We start from the raw sequence: 11,961 nt of genomic DNA on the forward strand, positions 1-11,961 counted from the left end.
TTTGTATGTTCAATAAATCCCAAAAACATGCTTGGTAGGCCGATTGATCACTCCAAATTGTCCCTAGGTGTGAGTGCGAGTGCGAATGGTTGTTTGTCTCTGTGTGCCCTGCAATTGGCTGGCGACCGGTTCAGGGTGTCCCCCGCCTACTGCCCGATGACAGCTGGGATAGGCTCCAGCACGCCCGCGACCCCCGTGGGGACTAAGCGGTTCAGAAAATGGATGGATGGATGGATGTTTGTATGTTCAATAAATCAAGAAACAAATAAACCAATAATGTAGAGGATTAAGTATGCCTTTGCATAGTCAGTCATTTTGTCATTTTTAGGATGACACCCACCACCAGGTGCAGGTAATAACTGTCAAAGCCTCATTCTTCAAAGCTAATGGTGTGTCAACGTTTTTTATTTACAATGCAGAGATTAACTTGAATAATGATCCACTTTCCTAAAGGATGTCAGTAAGTAGTTTTATTTTATAGTATTTGTTTTGTTGCTGTTAATTGATTCTTAGACTTGCATGATTGTTACTTAACATTTCAAGAGCAGTTACATTTTTCCATGATGGCAATGCATTTCCCCTGGAGCTTTTTTAATTACACTATATATTTCCTATGGGAAAGTCTTTCCCACACGTATGGTGCTTCCCCTCTGAGGCTCCACTGTACTCAGCAATATAAAAATAGTTTTGGCTGTTCTGAAATGTTCCTTTACAAACCCAGAAGCTTCCAAAGGACCTGTCTGTGGCTTTCCTCTGACTTATGAAGTCAGACATGAAGGGCAGAGACTTTTTCTGGATGCAGTAAAACACTACACTGGCCAGACGAGAAGATGTCAGCCCTTCTTGAGGTTTCTCCCAGAAACGAGTTATCCTGCATTCAAGGACAACCTAACTCAAAGCCCAGGCTAGATTCGAGATTTTGATTTTCATAAGCTATAAAAAAAATAAATAAATAAAAAAGTCTAATATTTCTTGTCACCTATGGGAATCAGGACAGACTTCCACAATACCCCTGGTGGTGCTTTTCTCGCTTTCCTCCATCTCATAGTAGATGATCAGCTCTCCAGGCTTCAAAAAACACACAGCGTAAGTATAGTTCCTTGAAAGCATCATTGCCATACCACAAAATAATTCTCACCTTTGAACGGAAAAAACGGATCACTTGAGTGATGTCAAAGTTCTGGTCTGCACACAACATGTCGCCTGCTATCTGCTTACACAAAGCAGGAATTAAAATGTCACTGCTCAGTACAGTATTTCATTTTTGACATATTACCACAATGATGTCGTCTTGCAGCTTGCGACAGCGTATGGCCAGCTCCAGATCAGCCACAGCACCAAGACTGTCCTCCTCTGTGGTGCTGCCATCGTTTATTATGTTTTCCACGGGGAAGTCATTGGCCGTGGCCCAGCGTTCAAAATGCTTATATCTGGTCAGAGAAGACCATCAAACATCGTTAAAGGGAATCATCAATTTGGTTTTCTGTTGTGTCAGTTTAAAGAACTCACTTGTCTGCATTAGTGACAAGATACACCTCTGTAAATAACTGACGCCTGAAGACAGAGCACACATAATCAGCAAAGTGACGTAAAGTAAACATGACAATGACAATGTAGAAAACTATCAATGTGAAAGCTTTTTAAGTTACTGAGACTCACAAGTTGATGGTTTTCCACCAAAAGTCCAAAATCTTCCTTCCTCCAGTGCCAGGAAGCAAGGTCTTTGGCACCCCAATTAGGTGGCTGTACAAGCCAGTATCATCATTCTTGTCGTGGAGAGATAAATAATATTAGGTCTTGTTATAGTAATAATGTCAATATGATATCCTAAAGTCTACATCGAAATTTCTAGTATAAACCTGGAAGAAAAACTTAAGTATTGGATTAATTCATTAATTAATTCTATTAACTTTACTCTGGAAGCTAAGAGCAGAGATTGAGAATAGCGGCTCAATTTCTGACATAAACTTGCCTAAAATTGTCATTTTGCAAAAGTCAGCTGGGATGGGCTCCAGCACGCTGCTCCACACAGGGAGTGCCAGAAGTGGAATCAAACCCGCACCCTCCTAAGTGTGAGGTGGACGTGCTAATCAGTGCGCCACCGTGCTGCACTGGTTAGCACATGTGGTGTGGAAACCATTGTAAGGTAATGTGATGAAAATGTAACCAAGAACAGCAGTGCACAATTTCAAACGTGTCCAGACTTCTACTACACCCCTAAAATTGCTGGGTTGAAAATTATACTGACCCAGAAAGTTGGGTCAATTTGATGGATTGCATTGTGCAAAAATGGGTTGTTTTGTGCAAGTGTGTTGGCCTAATTTTTAACCGAAATAGTGTTGTTTTAACCCAGGATTTTTCAGGGTGTAGGGCTGCACAATATGTTGAACATATCGATATCACAATAAATACCCATAACGCAATAGGTTTCTTGTAGAATTATATCCTTTTATATAATTTGACCAGTCAGTCAGACAAACTTAAATCATCTCCATCCAATAATTGATTATCAGTTGTAATCACCATTAATATGGTGAGAATATATGAACTTGCCGCATTAAAATGTACTATTTTCATTAGATAAAAAAAACATTATTTCTTTACTTGCGATACATTATAAATATCACAATAATACAGATATTGCTGCATTCAACAACCATACCGCATATTTTCCCGATATCTGGCAGCCCAAATCACTGCGGTGGTTTGGTGTCAATACATTTTTTAAATTATTAATCAATTACTAAGTCGAAGTGCATTATGGTAGAGCATTTTACATTCGTAAATATACATTTCGCATAAAACAGTACATTGAGGATTTTAAACAAGAGTTACCCATTAAATCCCTGCACGCGTGATTCAAGTTGAAGTTTAAGCAGCTCGAGGTATTGCATCCACTTCGACCCCGGCGAACTTTACCCTCGTAACTTAATGGAAAACCCCGCTCACCTTTATTTCAGTCTGTAAAAGTGTGCCATGACCGGCAACCAGCAGTATGCAAATCATTGGGCCAGATCCGTTTTCTAGATAATGCTCAGTATATATCGCTACACTACTGCAGTTTGTCTGGATTGACTGGCGTCTGGCAGCAACGCTGTAATGTGCACAGCAACTACTTCCGCTGACGCTAAGCACTCGGACAGGAAAGGGCGGAGTTTTCAGTTTGTCGTCTTTTTCCCATTAATGCAACTCAGTCACCACGAAGTACCCCGTTTGTTCATTTGCAGGCCAAAGTGGTATGTATGTTTTACTTATGTATTTGATTCGTATGTTTTCATAATGAGTTCATAATAAATCCATAATTAATTGCACACGCGAAATAATTTCGTTTGTCTCACCAGTTCTACCTGTTCTATTGCTGTGGCTGTGATATAAAAGAAAGCTAAACTCACTGTAAACATTAGTACTCAAGAACTCTTGTCTCCTTTGTGAACGAACTGGCATAGGATGATTTCACCGCAAAGACTCTTTCCAATTGATAAAACGCATACCAAAAGCAATATCAAGTTTTTCACCCAGTGTCCAAAGGGTCATTGAAACAGCGCGGTGACGTCACGTCGCCGCCTCAGTTACCTGTCGATGTCCACGTGATCTTGGGAGGAAGGTTGTCAATCCGAAACCATCTGCGCTGCGGCTCGACTCGCTCGGGAGGAGGGGTGGGGGCGTGGTATTCTCGGCTCAACGCTCCGACTGGTTGAATTGAGGAATTATGGCACGAAAGTTGCCCACACGCCAGCAGAGGGCAGGCAGTATCCATATAATTGCAGTATGTACACCTTTTTATAAAAAAAAGTTATTATAATAATAAGAGTTCTAAAAATATATTTACAGTATTGTACCTTGTTATAAAAATGTTATAATAATAAGAGTTCTAAAAACATATTTACAGTATGTACACTTGTACCTTGTTATAAAAAAGTATGTTATATAAAAAGTATATGTGTTATAAAAAAATAATAAAAAACATATTTATAGTATGTATACCTATGCATATTCACGCACGCGCGCGCACACACACACACACACACACACACGTATCATATTTATATTATTTATACATTATTTTGTGTATGTCATTTATACTACGTATTAATATACTATTTACATGTTTGAAACTATTATCAAATGTTATAATGATAACATATGCACTTATATGGTTTAATATACACTAATTGATGCACAAACAATGTATGTATGTTTAAAAAAAAGGGTGACACTACTTCGTGGATTTTTACATATCGCTTGGTCTTGGAACCAATTATTTGCGATAAATGAGGGATTACTGTATCTTACTGTGTCCCATGTTTATATTATCTGATGTATTTAATTTATACCGCTGGCAAGTGAATTTTCCCTGGGGATCCATAAAGTATCTGTCTGTCTATCTATGAATTGGGTGGGCTTGTACAGACAGGGCGTCGATCTGACCTCTGGTTACCACGGCGACGAGGACTTTGCCCTGACTATGTTCGGAAGGCGCTCGCTCACATGGTGAGACGAGACGACGCGAAGGAAATTGTGAACTGGATGTGCGATTTCTTTCTTTTGTTTGACACGCACGCATAGACGCATAGCGTTGCTGTTAAAAAGGACTGGTTGTCACGTTAGTGAGCTGGATGGTCAGTCATCGAGCGAGCGAGCGAGTCGTTCGGTTAGTCTAAACGACTTGTCAGCTTGTTTGGCGATTGGTCACACGGTTCACTCGGTCGGCTTGCCGGTTATTCATTGTCATTCAAGTCATTGTCAAGCAGCCTTGAGGACCAGGAAGGAATCGTAAAAAGAGCAGACTTTGGCCTCCGTTGGTATCTTATCGGAAATCGAGCGACCTTCTGTGGTTTGGATGTGGAATGCTATTGTGGCCGTCGCGCCATCTGTTGTGCGAGAAAATCAAGATTATCCCTTTGCTTTCAGGTTTCCTCTTGATCAAAAGTGGACGCAAAGACGAGAACACCCCGTTGAGGAGGTGAGAACACGGAGCCCGCCCACGCGGTGATGCTTCCTACTAAACCTGCGTCACGCCAGCCAAATGACTTTATGAGCCCGAGTTGCAGTACGGGCATATAAGAAGTCGTAAGACAGCGACGCACGCACGCACGGCCAGGCACCTGCTTACAGACGGAGGAGTGAACGGATCTTCCATGCGAGAAAGATGGCTCTGGATACCAAGAGCAAGGAGCTGCTGTGGAGAACGCTCAGGCAGCTGGAGCAGGACGACTTCACAAACTTCCAGTTACATATGCACCCCGGTGACGTCGACCACAACGCAAACCACGTGGACATCGCCGAACAGCTGGAGAAGAAGCACGGCAACAATGCTGTGGAGGAGACCATCAAGATTCTGAAAATGATCAACAACTACAATCTGGCCCAGAAGTTGCGCAGCGACGTGGCGCAAATCAAAGGTAAGGTGAAGCCGCCGCATGCCAATGTTGGCTTCTGGTGAGGGCCTTACAGAAAGCAGCTTACCTGATAACTCTGAGATGATGCAAACGAATAGGAGGACGGCTGAAAGAAACTCGGAGCCACTCAACAGCTCTTGCTTCCTTCACTTGCCTCCTTGAGTGGAAGCGGCAGCATTGGTGTGGCACGCTTGCAGCCAGGCCTAAAGACACATTTATGACACTGGATCTCCTTCTACTCCCTCACATGTCTTCTCAGTCGACGACCTGGTCAGCGAATTCAAGATGGAGCTGCAAGACAACCTGCGGGTGGGCTATTTCAACGCTCCTGAGGGTAACACGGAACTCAGCCAGCAGAAGCTTCTGGAGGACGTCTACACCGAGCTCTACATTACCCGCGGCGTCGACGGTCTTCCAAACAAGGAGCATGAGGTCCTTCAGATGGAAATGCGCGATAAGGACAAGGAGTCCATTGAAGAGTGCGACATCTTCGAAAGCGAGAGGCCCATCCGCACTATGGTCACTGTGGGCTTCGCGGGCATCGGGAAAAGCTTCCTGGTGCGCAAGTTTGTCCTGGACTGGGCCAGCGGGAGAACCAACAGAGACGTGCACTTCATCTTTCCTTTCACCTTCCGCAAGTTGAACTTGGAGAAGGAGAAAAGCTTTTCGCTGGCAGAGCTCATCCACCACTCCATCTGGGAGAGCAAGGACAACAAGATGCTGGACTACATATTTGACAGGCTGCAGACCTCTGGAAAGTGCCACTACCAATGCAGCGACATCAAGATTTTGTTTGTGCTGGACGGCCTGGACGAGTGCCGCCTCAACCTGGACCTGAGCGACATGCGCAAGGTGCACGTGGACGTGACCCAAGCCTACCCTGTGGAGGAGCTCCTGGCGCATCTCATCAAGCGTAACCTGCTTCCCTGCGCACGGGTTTGGATCACCACGCGGCCCCAGGCGGCCAGCAACATCCCACCGCACCTGGTGGACAGCAGAACCGAGGTGAAAGGCTTCAGTGACTCCCAGAGGCTGGACTACTTCAGGAAGAGGTTCCCTGACGAGCAGTACATCATCAAGCACATCCAGAAATCCCGCACCATTTTCATCATGTGCCACATGCCCATCTTCTGCTGGCTCACCGCCACTGTTCTCCAAGATTATCGGGACACCGGAAAGGGGGGGGGGCTACCCAAAACCTTGACCGAGATGTACACAGAGTTCCTGCTCTATCACCTGGACAAGTCCAAGGAGCGAGAGAGCCAGAATCACACCGAGTACGTCAAAGCGATGGCAAAGCTTGCTTTTCAGCACCTGATTAAAAAGCAACAGATCTTCACCGAGAGCGAGTTGCGGGAAAGCGGCTTGGATTACCTGCCGGCTGCAAAATACTCAGGAGTCTTCACCAAGGTCTTCAAGGAGGTACCCCCGCTCAAGAAATACCAAGGCCGCACGATGTTTCAGTTCATCCACCTGACCATCCAGGAATATCTGGCCGCTCTGTATGTGATGATGAGCCTGTTCCAGGACAACAAGAACGTGCTGGGAAACCACTGGATGCTTTTTAGAAAGACGCCGCTCACTCGGGTCCATGAGGCGGCCATCCACAAAGCCTCAGAGAGTGATGGAAACCTGAACATGTTCCTCCGCTTCCTGTTGGGCCTCTCCTTGCAGTGCAACCAGGACCTTCTGGGTGAGCTGCTGAAGGCGCCAAAGAACTCCAGACACAGCAACGCAGGAACGGTCCGCTTGATCAAGCAACAGATAGAGCAGAACTCTCCCGAGGAGAACATCAATTTGTTCTACTGCCTGTGCGAGCTGAAGGACGAGTCCCTGCTGGAGGAGATCCAACAATACCTAAGCTCGGGGTACTTGTCTACGGAGGACCTATCTCCGGCCATGTGGTCGGCCCTGGTCTTCGTCTTACGGGCTTCCAACGAAGCCATGAGCTGCTTTGACCTGAAGCATTACTGTGCATCCGAGAGGGGGCTCCTGATGCTGCTGCCGGTGGTCAAGGCTTCTCAAAAATCAGTGTAGGTGCCCTCGAGCCAGCACGTTGAACTGTCTGCGCCCATGTCAGCCGCCCTCTACTTATTTATTTATTTGCTCGATTTATTTATTTGATCTATTTGTTATTTATCATTTGATCTATTTGTTATTTTATTAATATTAAGCTATGTTGTCTGCCTGCCTGCCTGCCTGCCTGCCTATCTATCTATCTATCTATCTATCTATCTATCTATCTATCTATCTATCTATCTATCTATCTATCTATCTATCTATCTATCTATCTATCTATCTATCTATCTATCTATCTATCTATCTATCTATCTATCTATCTATCTATCTTCTCAGGGTGTCGGGATACAAACTGAGCAGGAAAAGCTGCTTGATGCTGGCCTCCGTTCTAAGCTCGCCCTGCAACCTGAGGGATCTGGATCTCAGCAACAACGACTTGTGTGACGACAAGCTGGAGGCGCTCGCCACTGGACTGGCAAAACCGCAGTGTACCCTGCAAGTCCTCGGGTAAGGCTCTCCTTCAACCCCGTCGAGCGCCAGAAAGCCCAAGAACCTTGGGCTTGGCCCGCCCGCATCAGCCGCCCTCTTGTCTTCTCAGGCTCAACAACTGCAACCTGAGCAAGAAAAGCTGTGAGGTGCTGGCCTCCATTCTAAGCTCGTCCTGCAGCCTGAGGGATCTGGATCTTGGTGACAACAAATTGTATGACAACGGGCTCTATGCGCTTGCTGCCGGACTGGCAAAGCCGCAGTGTACCTTGCAAGTCCTCAGGTAAGGCTCTCCTCCACCCCCGTCGAGCGCCAGAAGGCCAGGCGGCTAGCCGGCCCAAGAACCTTGGGCTTTGCCCGCCCGGGTCAGCCGCCTTCTTGTCTTCTCAGGCTTTCGCACTGCAACCTGAGCAAGAAAAGCTGCAAGGTGCTGGCCTATGTTGTAAGCTCGCTCTGCAACCTGAAGGAACTGCATCTCAGCGACAACGACTTGTACAACGAAGGGGTGGAGACACTTGCCATTGGACTGGCAAAGCCGCAGTGTACCTTGCAAGTCCTCCGGTAAGGCTCTCCTCCACCCCTGTGGAGCACCAGAAGGCCAGCTGGCCCAAGAACCTTGGGCTTGGCCTGCCTGTGTCAACCGCCCTCTTGTCTACTCAGGCTCGACGGCTGCAAACTGAGCAAGAAAAGCTGCGAGATGCTGGCCTCCGTTCTAGGCTTGCCTCGCAACCTGAGGCATCTGGATCTCAGCTACAACGACTTGTACGACGATGGGCTGGAGGCACTCGCCGCCGGACTGGCAAAGCCGCAGTGTCCCTTGCAAGTCCTCGGGTAAGGCTCTCCCCCCACCCCCGTCGTGCGCCAGAAGGCCAGCCGGCCAGCTGGGTGAAGAACCTTGGGCTTGGCCCGCCCGTGTCAGCCGTCCTCTTGTCTTCTCAGGCTCTCGCGCTGCAACCTGAGCAAGAAAAGCTGCGAGGTGCTGGCCTCCGTTCTAAGCTCGCCCTGCAACCTTAGGGATCTGGATCTCAGCTACAACCTCTTGTGCAACGACGGGCTGGAGGCCCTCACCGGCGGACTAGCAAAACCGCAGTGTACCTTGCAAGTCCTCGGGTAAGTCTCTCCTCCATCCCGTCAAGTGCCAGTAGGCCAGCCGACCCAAGAACCTTGGGCTTCGCCCACCCGTGTTTCCCTTTGCGGCAGGCTCAGGTCCTGCATGATCACCACACGAGGATGCTTCTCACTGGCCAAGGCTCTCCGGTCCAACCCCTTCCACCTCCAAGAGCTGGACCTGAATAACAATGATTATGGAAAGAAAGGAAAGCAGGCCTTGACGGAGGTCCAAATGGATCCTTGCTGCAGTCTGAAAACAGTCAGGTAGGTTCCAAACATCTTCCAGGGCGCTTGCTCGTCTGAAACGACCAGCGACACTTGTACGTTGAAGAAAATGTGTTCCAAAACGTCCCGTCTAGCTACAAAAACAGATATGCTCACACCTCACTGAATAAAGTACATGAGCATACAATTACTACATTCACACATTAAATCAATAAAATAAACATTTTAAGCATATAATTACACCTGCACACTAAATCAATAAAGAAGACATAACTAGACATTTTTTGATATGTGATGGAGTAAGTGGTAATGAGAAATGTTTTTATAATAACTTCATGATCTGATATGTATTTTTTTGTGCACTTTGAAATAACAAATATTTTTGGGTATATTTCCTGAATGACCCTTAATGAACTGTTCAATGCATGCCTGATGTTTTTCTAGATTATGGACACTGCCAAGGGCGTCTAAGAATGCTGAATACTTGATTATATCTTATGTTTTGTCTAGGTTTGCTGTGATGCCATATGTGCCTTACGCTAGATGCCAGCCTTGGATCATTGGTGAATGTTCTGGACAGAGGGAAATGTTTTGCCTGACAATGAAAAGATATGGTTAGATTCTAACCAATTAGTTTTTCATGTCATTTTCACTTTGTTTGGTCCTCTTTAAATGTACCAGGGTTAGATTATAACTAACTAAAGCACTTTTCTGGTCTGAATACACCCTAAAATAGAAAATATATGTATTTTCCCTCATCTTTTTCCATTTTTATACATTTAAAAAAAAAGCACTAGGGCAGTGCTAAAGAGTGAATGGAATGTGAAAAGAATAAACAAATGCATAATAAGTATCTCTCCCTCTCTCGTAAATGCTTGGCACAGAAAATAGGCAAAAATTAATGAAATTGATAAATGCGAGCCTTTCACGTCCCGACTAAGAGTTATTGTCTCACCTAAAAGTTCACATAATTCCGTATAAAATGACAAATTGTCAGGATGATGAATGGATGAGGCGGCTCGGTAGTGCACTGGTTAGCACGTCCGCCTCACAGTTCGGAGGGTGCGGGTTTGATTCCACCTCCGGTGTGGCATTTGCATGTTCTCCCTCTGCCTGCGTGGGTTTTCTCCGGGCACTCCGATTTCCTCAAAAACATGCTTGGTAGGCCGATTGAGCACTCCAAATTGCCCCTAGGTGTGCGTGCGAGTGCGGATGGTTGTTCATCTCGGTGGGCCTTGCGATTGGCTGGCAACCGGTTCAGGGTGTCCCCCGGCTACTGCCCGATGACCGCTGGGATAGGTTCCAGCGCCGCCATATCTGCACAGTTTCCAACATTGTGCCTCGAGATGAAAAAAAAAGTGACTGCAATCGGCGAGCAACTTTGCTGTTGAATATTTGGGCTGAAAGCCAGAAAACAAATAAAAATAATGGTTCAAGATGGCGGCGCGTGCACACGCAGCGGCCACTCTCTGTCCCGTTCGGTGTTTTGTGAGTGTTTACTGAGTGTTTGTCCGGCAGTTTTGTGTGTGTTCGTCTCGTGTGATACGTCGTGCTACTAGTGCGGCGGGCATGTTCTGCTCAACATCGGCAGAAGTGGGTTTTATGGCGTTCTGGACTTTGGTGCGGAGAGATTAAGGGCGCTCGGACTGCTTCGTCATGGAGCGACGCCGGACTGGCCTGCTCTTCCTCCCCCGGTTGGACTGTGCCGTGAGCTCGGACTGCTCTGTCCTGGAGCATTGTTGGGATGCGTCGGCAGTGGGTCTGCGAAGCAGCAGAAGAGGGGCCAGCGCGGAGACGTCAGGCCAGGCTTGCGGCCAACCCAGCTCGCCCAGCCTTCCATTCTCCTGGCGTACGTTCGTTCGCGACAAGATGGGTTGCGTTCGCCTGATAGGATCCACGAACCGGACAGTGCGTGCCTGCTGTGTGCTCGTGTTCACAGTGGCCTGGTTGACTGTCATCTTACCGGACTCTGCTGTGCATCGGGAGCGGCTAGCGTGCTATCACGCTTATTGTTCATTGATGTTGACTTCTTGTGTTATTTTTCCTGTGTTGTTTACTTATATGTGCGTTGTGAACTCTGTCTTGTCACCCTGGGATAGTGAGAAACGTAATTTCGATCTCTCATCGAAAGCTCATTTGCATTTTCCCAGTGGAACTTCTCAAACTGTGGCGCACCTGTGCTCATTAAGTGACAGAACAGCAATATGTCAATGTAGCTAAACCACCACAGGACTATATTCCACGACCGCCCAGTTTACACGACGATGACAATTTCTAATTGTTTGGAGCCGTTTCTCTCCCGACTTGCATCAACAAGTCTCAAAAGCTCTCTTTCTATCCCAAAGCCGTCACGCTGTGTGATTTCGATGTTCAAATGTTTAAACTTATCAGAGTTTCACCTATAGGCCATTTTATTTTGGAGACTTGTACAATCATAACGTCACCCCACATCATAAGCCAATTTGGAACAACAGATACATTACCGTTAAATACAAATCATTGTTTGACAAGGCTTGGTTGGAAAAGGGGATTTGGTCAGTGCTGCACTTCGTTACCAGCCAGGGATCTTTCCTATCTTATAATGCAGGGGTGCTCAATACGTCGATCGCGATCGACCAGTCGATCGCTAAGCTACTACTGGTCGATCGCATGACGTTTAAAAAAAATAAATAAATAAAAAAAATGCTGTATGCGAGAATCCATCCCATCGCTTGATTGACAT

General features: G+C 46.4%; 2 protein-coding genes across 5 annotated transcripts in view; one reads left to right on the forward strand and one right to left on the reverse strand.

Annotated features, from left to right (window-relative positions):
• Positions 1–3,670, reverse strand: part of gkup (glucuronokinase with putative uridyl pyrophosphorylase) — a 22,027-nt gene extending 18,357 nt beyond the window's left edge. For 2 of the 3 annotated variants that reach the window (XM_049725788.2, XM_049725789.2), the window contains exons 1-7: positions 2,950–3,093; positions 1,660–1,766; positions 1,510–1,554; positions 1,277–1,430; positions 1,139–1,210; positions 980–1,068; positions 718–871 (exon numbers count right to left, since the gene is read on the reverse strand). In XM_049725788.2, the coding sequence (XP_049581745.1) occupies positions 718–871; positions 980–1,068; positions 1,139–1,210; positions 1,277–1,430; positions 1,510–1,554; positions 1,660–1,766; positions 2,950–3,006 (678 nt within the window). In that variant the 5' untranslated portion in view covers positions 3,007–3,093. Of the gene's footprint in view, positions 1–717; positions 872–979; positions 1,069–1,138; positions 1,211–1,276; positions 1,431–1,509; positions 1,555–1,659; positions 1,767–2,949; positions 3,094–3,573 lie in introns of those variants that run through there. The other variant, XM_049725790.1, reaches the window with a different exon arrangement.
• On the forward strand, positions 3,113–11,751 carry LOC125972197 (NACHT, LRR and PYD domains-containing protein 3). 2 transcript variants are annotated; one of them, XM_068651442.1, is made up of 11 exons: positions 3,143–3,236; positions 3,520–3,766; positions 4,912–5,402; positions 5,659–7,432; positions 7,755–7,925; positions 8,017–8,187; positions 8,295–8,465; positions 8,565–8,735; positions 8,844–9,014; positions 9,105–9,278; positions 9,750–11,751. In XM_068651442.1, the coding sequence occupies exons 3-11, from the start codon at positions 5,150–5,152 to the stop codon at positions 9,856–9,858; spliced, it is 3,165 nt and encodes a 1,054-aa protein (XP_068507543.1). In that variant the 5' UTR covers positions 3,143–3,236; positions 3,520–3,766; positions 4,912–5,149; the 3' UTR covers positions 9,859–11,751. The 2 variants fall into 2 exon arrangements, with proteins under 2 accessions (XP_049581638.1, XP_068507543.1); XM_049725681.1 differs by lacking the exon at positions 3,520–3,766 and having other exon boundaries at positions 3,113–3,236.
• Positions 11,752–11,961: the final 210 nt, after the last annotated feature.

Source organism: Syngnathus scovelli, chromosome 7, assembly GCF_024217435.2.
Source record: "Syngnathus scovelli strain Florida chromosome 7, RoL_Ssco_1.2, whole genome shotgun sequence".
In the NCBI taxonomy this organism is placed as follows: domain Eukaryota; kingdom Metazoa; phylum Chordata; class Actinopteri; order Syngnathiformes; family Syngnathidae; genus Syngnathus; species Syngnathus scovelli.